We start from the raw sequence: 9,876 nt of genomic DNA, 5'->3' as shown, positions 1-9,876 counted from the left end.
TCCTTCACGCTTCATATGTAGAGTTGTACGGACCACGCAACACCATATATACATATACACAAGCACGAACACTAATCCCCCGCAAAAAATGAGCACAAGCACTAATCACATCACATCATATGTACTCCCTCCGTCCCATAATATAAAAACGTTTTTTATATTAATATAGTGTCAAAAACGTTCTTATATTATGAGACGGAAGGAGTAAATTGTATGGAAGGAAGCTTTCTTCTTAAGCCTCAGCTATCACACTGATGCATGCAGGCAGAGAGAGACTCCTGTCCTTGATGCAAACATACATTCCTGTTCTGAATGATTGGATTGCCAGTGTCGAGGGTTTTGTATTACGATAATTTAAAATTAAGCCAAAGCCAAAGCCAAAGAGGACACGACAAGCTAGCCAGCCAGAACCAAGGCAGCGCAGAGGAGGAAGAAATCTGGTCGCCAAATTCTGCAGCTGTACGTGCCTCTACATGTACCTGTACCGGGGCAGACTTTGGCGAATCTTTATTTCATCCGGTCAAATACTTTCTTAATCATTATTATACTCCCCTCTAATCCATATTAGTTCACCCGTGTCTAGTTCAACTTAAGTACAAAGTTGTACTAAGTACACGCCAATTAATATGTATCCGAGGGAGTAGTATTTTTCTTTTATAAGCTAATAATGGCAGCGATCGCCCAATATGAGCAGGTGCAGTGCGGCACACCAGGCAAGCAAGCAAATCAACTGATTAAATCAAGATTTCTCACATCCATGGTCACATCAGTGCAGCATTCAGCAGTAACTTCCAGTACATGTTGCTGTCTGGGCACCCACCAGGTACAATTACAATGCCTGAGACTGAGAGACCAGGACAACTCTCAACCTTGCAAGACCACACATCCCTAGCACTACCTTTGCAACTCAACATCTCTTCACATTTCATACCAGTCCCAAGCAGAGGCAGCATCAGACATGCATAGGTAGCAATCAATCACATAGTGGAAGCCTGTCCCTGAACCACAGACACACCTTCAACCCCTAACCCTCCCTATCAACAGCTTTAACAAGCACATCATCTCCCCTACCCGATTGATAACATCTTTACCCAACTGATAACAGCTTTAACCAGCACACTGGGGGACTGAAACTGAACCAACAATTTGCAGAGAAATTTACTCATGCACTTGATGCATATGTTCGCTCGTTTGTTCCCAGGCCTGGGCGCGGAAGCTCGACGGAGAGACGACACTGAATGACCACTGATGTCGTACTGAGAATCTATTTATTTATTCACACGCCAGCTTGGTGTCGAAGCTGGTCAGGCAGATGGCGAAGGCCTGGAACGCCGACAGCGGGTACCGGTAGTCCATGGTGAAGGTGTCCTTGGACACCTTCCCGAACTGCAGAAGCACCGTGTCGTGGTGGCTTGAGGACGAGGACGACGATGCAGACAACGAACTGCCAGCAGGCTGGGGTTGTGCGGTAGCAGAGGTAGGCTGCTGCTGGGGTGGTTGCGGCTGTAAAGACGGCTCGGGAGCTGCCTCTCCTCCAGAGGCCGGCGGTGGCGGGGCGGGTGCGGCGATCAGCTGGAAGTTCTTGACCGAGGCCACCGTGACGCGGCCGCGGAAGTTGAGGCACCAGCACTGCAGCTGCTCATGCCACCGAGGCGACTTGTTCTTGAGAACCAGCGGGCTCTCCTTGTCCCCCACATTTTCATCGCCGCCTTCTTCTCTCAGAGGCCCTCCCCCAAACTCGGAGAAGCGGCAGCTGCTGAAGTCCGTGGAGTACCTGGAACTTGCTGTGGTGCGGAAGGATTCCTCGAATAGCCGGGGGAGGAGCTCCTTCGGTTGGCCAGGCACAACGCCGTCGGGGTCTACCGCTGATGTCGGGATGGAGTTCATGGTGCACTGCATCCGCCTTGGCCCGCGGGTGCCGAGCACGTTCAGCTCGTAGTTCACCTGAGCGATGGGGTAGCTACCGGTCGCCGCAGGAACTTTCGGGGAAACTTTCCTGGAGGAGAACCGCCGGCTGGTCCGTTCCTGCGGGCAGAGTTTACTGGCATTGTAGGGCGGCTGCGTGTCGTAGATGATGAATTTGGTGCCGAGGAAATTTGACCTGCAAGTACCATCCATGTTGTCTGTTAGATTTGTATGCACATATACCCGGACAAAGTCATTTCAAGTGACAATGGGGTAAGGGAAGACTGTTGTCAAAGGGTATGTTACCTCAATTTCCCGATGTAGCCACTACTTGACCGGGATATATTTTTAGGATCCATAGAAATGGCATAGTCGGTGTAAGTTGTTCTCCGACTCCTTTTAGCTGACAGTAGGAACTTGCCATTATCATCAAGCACAGCTGCAAGATGCAATCAAAATGCTCAGTGTGCTGTGTATTTGTTCTGACTTCTGACCATATTAAAACTAAACTACTTAAACCTCTGTAGCAAATACAGATTTATGAATAAAACAGGGCATCCCTACAATTTTACTGAGGTTACTAAGGCTTTATACACTATACTTTTTATTTTTATACATTTGAATCATCAAAACTGAATAAAAAAATGATGATTAGGAGCACAACGGAGAAGTGCAGGGCAATTACACAAACATACCAGAAGTAAGGGACAGGTAGAGACGATAAGTTAGCTTTGACTTGTCCCTTTTGATGAAACACTGGATCAATCCATCTCGAGATCCAGGCTGCACATGAGAAATTGAACCAAGTGTTAAAAGGTAAGAAAATATCACATCCCAAATAACAAAAAAAGATAGCTTAATTAAATACAGGGCCAGACTGATTAACAATATGAATGTCAAGTTTTCTTATTAATCAGATAGAATGGTGCGGTTACCTGCTTAAGGGACACAGGAAAGGTGAGCTTTCCACAGAATTCTGGATTCCTCACTATATCCTTGCACATCTCTCTCCAAGTTGTACAGACAGAAGCGCAAGCAACAACATCCTTGCGGGATGGCCAATTGCTGTCGTCTTCCTCCAACCTTTTCATCACATCCCGAAGTAATTCAGGAGGAAGGCTAGCCCAATTGCCTTGCAGGTTTGTGACAAGACTATCCTGCAGATCACTTGCAGATTCAAGCGATTTCCCCCTGTGATGGCCCGAAAGGCTTGGGACGCTTGAGATTTTCGCCTCGAAATTCCGCCTTGACAGGTTTCCAAAGCTCTCCCTTAAATCGCGAACTATGCTGCGCAAAGTCATCTTTGGACTTGATGCAAACCCTGAGTAACCAACCGCAGCAGGCGACAACAGCAAAAGTGCGATCTGCAATTCAGAAGCAGCACGGCGATCAATACCTTGTGAAATAAGCTCAAAGGCATGCTATGAACATTACAGAACCCGCTAAGGCATGCCATAGATTATCTTACATTCTGTTCCTATCTAGCGACAAAACCAACGTATCGCACACAGCATGGTAGCTCCTAAACCAAGGACGCTTAACAGCGACTGCTTCTATCTAGAAGCATATGATGCCATATGGAGATTTAATAGTGAGTATGGTGAAAGTCAAGCCTAACAGAGAAAAACCATGCCCACTTGACTAACCCAGACCCTGGCCAGGGACAGTGGACCAATCAGTTGATTAGTCATTCTCGTTTGCGTACTAGATACAAACATAACCAGATGCGGCACGGCTTCTCCGATGGTGAAAGGCCAACATAACACCTTATTACAGGCATCCTTGATCAGCAAAACTAACCCTTTTCTCCTTGTTCCTATCCTTAATCCGCGCGTCGTGGATAAACGAGAACGTTTTAGGCCTCCCGTTGACGCCGGCGCGCAGTAGTAGTATATTCATTAAACTTGGAAATATTAGTCTTTGCTACTACTACTGTACGGAGTACAATCTAAGAAACGGTGGAGTGGAAAAAAGGGTGCCTTTTCCCTAGAGATTGACTGCAGATTCCTGTGCCCAGATCAGGCAAAGGCACTCCCCAGCTCTGGAAATCGAGCACGGATCCAGCAGTTGGCATCTGGATAAATGAAAAACAGACAGGGTTTCTTTCCTTCACCAAAGGCTGCTGAAAAAACAGTTGAATCTGAGCAGTTGTTCCACACACACAGCCTCAAGTTCATCATCTTTTTTCTGCGCTTCCGGGATCAGCTAGCTAACAGACTAGGAGTAACTACTACTCAGATGCAAAATCAAAGATGTAATGCGAGGGCTAGAGCAGATGTTGGGGAGAAGAGAGCAGTTTCCTCACCACTGGTGTAGAGAGCACAGATCGGACGGCCGCTGAACTGCTATCCAACAAGAAAGATCCCCAAAATCAAAATCTCGCATGGAATCCCCTGAGGCTCGGAGACGCACGGGACTCAGATTTGCACTCCGGATCTCGGCCAGCCCTCGGAGAAGATCCGGCGGCTTCTTCACAGCGAAATCTGATCTGAACGCTCGCCAAGAAATCGCAACGGCAGTGCCGACCTTGAGTGGTGGTTGGGTCCGGTTGGGAGTGAGGCGGGTGTGTCCGGGGGTGGGTGGGCTCGCGAGAAAGGCAGGGGAGAGCGGAGGCGCGGTAATGGTGGTGGTAGTGGTGATCCGCGGATCGGATTTAAGGAGACCGTCCGTCGTCCACGGGTGGTGGATAGGGCCGAGCCGAGGGAGGCGACGAGCGGGGCCGGCGGGCCAGGGTGCAAGAAAGAAAGAAAGAAAGAAACGAAAACCGCCTGCTTTTCTTCCCTTTGCTCCGCCCACTGTCTTCCTTGGTTCGTTCAGATTCAGATGTTCCGTTGATATTTCTGTACTTGAAAACTTTCAGCGGCGTATGACAGGGAGATTTGCAAAAATAGATTCGGCTTTGCACTGGCGCGAGAGCATTATCCGACGTGGATGCCACTGGGGTTAAACATGGACAAAAGATCTGGCAGGTTTTACTACTACTACCATGTATGCATGGCTGCTGGAGCCTGAAACACATGGGCAATCATGAATTCTCTGAATTTTTCTGCTGCTAGTAATTCCCACTGAATCAATCCTGTATATATTCTAATGCCCACTCAAGTCTGAAACTCTGACTGTCATGTTACTGCTAGTTAAGTACTAAAAAATGTAAGACTTTTTTGTGGTTTTTTGCATGTAAACACCCACTCAAGTCTAAAACCCTTCTTGTTACTCGCTCCATCTCATTATACACTTATTTTCGGACGGAGGGAGTATTTCAGAGAGTAACCCTGACTTGGCTGAATCTTACCGAGAAGTACCAGAACATTTCGAAATTTCACACAATTAATCCAGTGTTACATGCTGTGTGAGCCGTTAGGGATACTGGGCAGTGGACAGCTAGCAGAGAAGCTCAGGTGCAGAGGAGGCTGCTGGTTTGGTTTGGTTGGCGTAACTGTCCATCCATCCATCCATCCATCCATCCATCCATGTGTTATTGCAAAACAGGTGCAGCACCAACCAGTACGGCAGCGCCATTCATCCCCATTCAATTCGGTTCAGGTTCAGTCCACTTGGGTGGATGCATAGATCATGGATGTTATCTACTTACTGCTCTCTGACGAGGACAAGCACAATCAAAATGCTGCATGCAAACACGGCAAGCAGGCAGAGGCATTTCAGTTTCAGTGGGATGGGGGAGCAGCGCGTCCAGTCCAGATGCAGGAAATTTCACCATGCACATTCAGAAAAGGCGCCGGAGAATAACTGAACCTAATTTGTAAACCCAGCCGTCCGAGTGGGCATTTCACTAACGTACCCATCCATCCATCGCCCCATGAGGGTGGAGAAAAAGGAGAAGTAAAGGCATGCAGGATAAGAAAGCGGCACACATTATGGAAAGCAAAGGACAGGCACAAAGACCTTTTCTTTTCTTTTCTTGCAAGGCAATGGCCTGGCGAACAAACAAAAATATCCCGAGATATTTTTTATTCCATCTCAAGATCTCTTCTTTTTGATTCTGTCATAAAATATCTATGGCAATGTGATGTGTGTTCGTTCGTTCTTATCGACCACATGGTTAACCGAAGTTTCGAGATTTATATTGACCTGGTAACCATGCTTTAGAAAATACCTGATTATATACTACTCCCTTCGTTCCAAAATAGATGACTCAACTTTGTACTAACTTTGTATAAAATTGAATCATCTATTTTGGAACGGAGGGAGTACCTAGCAGCAGGTCAATGTAAAATCATGGGTTGGAAATCAGATGTTGTGCAAGTAAATTATCCCAAGGTCTTTTCTTCTTAATCTCAGATGTGATGCTATGCGAGTTCGTTCTTATCGGCCGAATAATTAGTTAATCACTCTTGCAGATTTACATTGACCCGGTAATCATGCATTATCTTCTGTTTAGTAAAATGTCTGATTACCGGTGCCATATGGTATGGGCTTGAGATCAGGTTGTACTTATACTCATCAAGTAAAATGTCTGATCAGCTGCCATAGTGTGTGTACGATCATCCATGCCGCGGTAATCATTGAGGCAAATTAGATGGATGTCACTGTACTTAAACGTGTAGTGATCCCATAAAGCATCATGGAACTGCTGCACGCGCTGACAGCTACATGGATCCAACCAATTGGTCCAGCTTGATTTAATGTGGTTGCTAACTGTTCTTCTCATTGCTGCACGCAGGCAGGCAGGTGGTTAGCATGCCTGCCTCTCCCTTTAATTTCCCATCTGTCTACCTTTTCATTTTTATTTCCTGGCAAGTGTACTTGCACAAAAACATTTCACTAGAAACTCCAGATCTTTCGAGATACTCCTGCTCAATTGTATACAATATCGACCCCCCGTTGTTTATGCACAAGTCAAACGATTGGATACGCTTGCGAAATCACGGAGGCGAAATCAAATCAGAGATAATGAGGAACAAAAATAACAGTACTACTACATATGAGCACACAGATTCGGAGGAAACCATCATCATATAATAGCAACAACGGCAACAATTGGCACTAGTTTTTTCTCCCATGATGCTACCTAAATGGAAGCAAGTGGCAAAACAAAAAGGAGGCTCGCACGCGCGCCCTAACGGCCCTACCGGGAGACGGATAACATTAACAACGTCGCAATCTGTCACTCATCACTCTAATTATCAGCACTGATCAGAGGTTTGTGCAGATGCAGGTGCAAGCACTGAGAAAATTCCTGTGGAACTCCATGGTGGCCATGGTGGCCAACTGGCCATGGGAGACAGCAACAAGCACCTTGATCGGCTGCTGCCTTTAATCCGATTCGACTAGCTTTATGCCAGCAAGATTGATTGAATCCAGCTGCACCACAGGGGACTGGGACTGGACTTTTCTTGGTGTTTCTTTTGTGCAACAAGATACTAGCAGCAGAGTGGGACATGCACCATCTTTTTCTCCGAAGTATCTAATGCTAAGCAATGTGTAATAGGGATTGTTGGTTAGTTCGGCACACGGGGGAACAAGCATCGATCGATGGCACATCTTACAGGATTATGGGAGGAGTTCCGTATAACCTGCTGCAGGGATCAGATGCTAGATTAGATGATCGTTTGGGTTAATGCATGCCACCAGCTGCCAGTGTGAAATATGCAACCTGGCACTAACTAGAATCGGTCCTTTTACCCCTGCTTACTAAACAAATTTAACTAGTCTGATACCTTTGGTTAGATTAGCCTAATTCATTAAGGGAGAGTATGAGATCATTAGCACGTACTCCCTCCGTCCGGAAATACTTGTCATCAAAATGGACAAAAATGTATGTATCTAGAACTAAAATACGTCTAGATACATTTCTTTTTGTCCATTTTGATGACAATTATTTCTGGACGGAGGGAGTACATGACTGCTCTTTATCCTTATCCACAGCGGCTGCAAAGAAAAAGAAATGGAAAGGAAGAAGGTGCGGACTGTATTTTATGATCCCAAAAAAGACAAGAACTGTACTGTATTGTTTTGTAAGACAATGATTTGGAGGAACCAGCTCAACCCTCTAGGGGTGGCTTATCTCATATATATAATGGGTGTACAATTGATATAATATATGTACACAAATACAGAAGCTATACATAGTCTAACACCCTCCCTCAATCTTAGTCACTTTCTAAAGAACTGAGAAGGGTAAAGATTGCGCCTACAGGCCTCGAACTGTGGTAGAGGCAAAGGCTTAGTGAAGATGTCTACAAGTTGATCCTTAGAAGAGATGAACTTGATCTGGAGTTGCTTTTGTGACACACGTTCTTGTACAAAGTGATAGTCAACTTCAATGTGTTTCATTCGAGCATGAAATACCGGATTTGCAGAAAGGTATGTAGCATCGATGTTATCATACCAAAGAATAGGAGGCTGCGGTTGAGACATACCCAACTCCTGAAGCAAAGATTGCACCCAGATAATCTCTGCAGTAGCATTAGCCACAACCTTATACTCGGCTTCAGTACTACTACGCGATACAGTAGCCTATTTCCGAGCACTCTAGGCGATCAAGTTAGAGCCAAAGAATGCAACATAGCCCCCGTGGGTCGCCTGTCATTCGGATTGCCAGCCCAATCCGCATCATAATAGGTCAAGAGAACCCGAGAGGGAGTTGGCCGAATATGCATCCCAAAAGACACTGTGAATTGGACATAACGCAGGATGCGCTTAACAACAGTCCAATGAGTGTCTCGGGGAGCCTGAAGATACTGACAAACCCTGTTGACAGCATAAGAAATATCTGGTCTCGTGATCGTCAAGTACTAGAGACCACCAACAATACTCCTGTACTCTGTGGCATCCGCAGAAGACAGAAGCTCACCATCAACAGCAGTGATCTTGTGGGTAGACGACATGGGTGTGGTAGTCGGTTTGCACTTTAGCATCCCAGCTCGCTGCAATAAATCCAAGGAGTACTTCTTCTGCGTCATAACAAGACCATCAGCACGAGAAGTAACCTCAACCCCAAGAAAGTAGTGAAGCTTCCCAAGATCTTTGACAGCAAAATCAGTACCAAGAGAGCGAACAAGAGCATCAGCAGCAGACCGAGAGGAACTGACGAGAATAATATCATCCTCATAGACCAAAAGATACATAGTGACCTCTGGCTTCTGTAGAAGAAATAATGAGAAGTCAGCAGTAGACAACACAAACCCATGAGCACGAAGAGCTGAGGCAAGACGGGCATGCCAGACACGAGGAGCTTGCTTCAGACCATAGAGCACTTTGGTGAGACGACAGATGTGATCAGGACGGTCAGGATCAGAAAAACCAGGCGGCTGTCGCATATAAACCTCTTCCTCCAAGAAACCATGAAGAAAGGTATTTTGTACATCAAACTGACGAAGAGACCAACCTCGAGTGACAGCAAGAGAAAGAAGAAGTCGAATGGTGGTAGGCTTGACAATGGGACTGAAGGTGTCCTCATAATCAAGACCATAGCGCTGCCGAAATCCTCTGGCAACAAGGCGCGCTTTATAACGCTCAATAGATCCATCCAAGTGCATCTTCACTTTGAACACCCACTTAGAGTCAATAACATTAACCCGTGGGTGGGGGAGGAACAAAAGTCCAAGTCTTATTGCGAAGAAGAGCATGATACTCCTGCTCCATAGCCTCTCGCCAATGAGGAATGTGCATGGCAGCCTGATACGAGCGGGGCTCAGAAGACAGATCCGCAACAGCAACAACCAGACATGCCGCCAACCAAGCAATAATACCATCCTTACGTTCCTTAGGGCGAAAAATACCACTGCGACTGCGCGTATGTGGACATGACACAGGAGCCGTCGAGGTTGAGGGAGCAGCCGACGAGGGACTGGGCGATGATGACGAAGAAGAATCAGCCAGCGAGAGGCTGGGCAATGTTGACGTAGAGAGCCCAGGTGGCAAGGAGCCAGGCGATGCAGTCAAGTCTGCCAACATGGCACGTGGCGAGGTGGATCCAGAGCCCGCCAGTGGGCTAACCGGCCGAGCCGC

General features: G+C 46.7%; 1 protein-coding gene across 1 annotated transcript; it reads right to left on the bottom strand.

Moving 5' to 3' along the window:
* Positions 1–716: 716 nt before the first annotated feature.
* On the bottom strand, positions 717–4,626 carry LOC125540349 (tubby-like F-box protein 7). Its single transcript, XM_048703959.1, has 5 exons — positions 4,211–4,626; positions 2,841–3,269; positions 2,601–2,688; positions 2,212–2,344; positions 717–2,101 (listed from the first exon to the last, which is right to left on the bottom strand). The coding sequence occupies exons 2-5, from the start codon at positions 3,204–3,206 to the stop codon at positions 1,273–1,275; spliced, it is 1,416 nt and encodes a 471-aa protein (XP_048559916.1). The 5' UTR covers positions 3,207–3,269; positions 4,211–4,626; the 3' UTR covers positions 717–1,272.
* Between the last annotated feature and the right edge of the window lie 5,250 nt (positions 4,627–9,876).

Source organism: Triticum urartu, chromosome 2, assembly GCF_003073215.2.
Source record: "Triticum urartu cultivar G1812 chromosome 2, Tu2.1, whole genome shotgun sequence".
NCBI lineage: Eukaryota > Viridiplantae > Streptophyta > Magnoliopsida > Poales > Poaceae > Triticum > Triticum urartu.
This window is presented reverse-complemented; position numbering and strand designations above follow the sequence as displayed.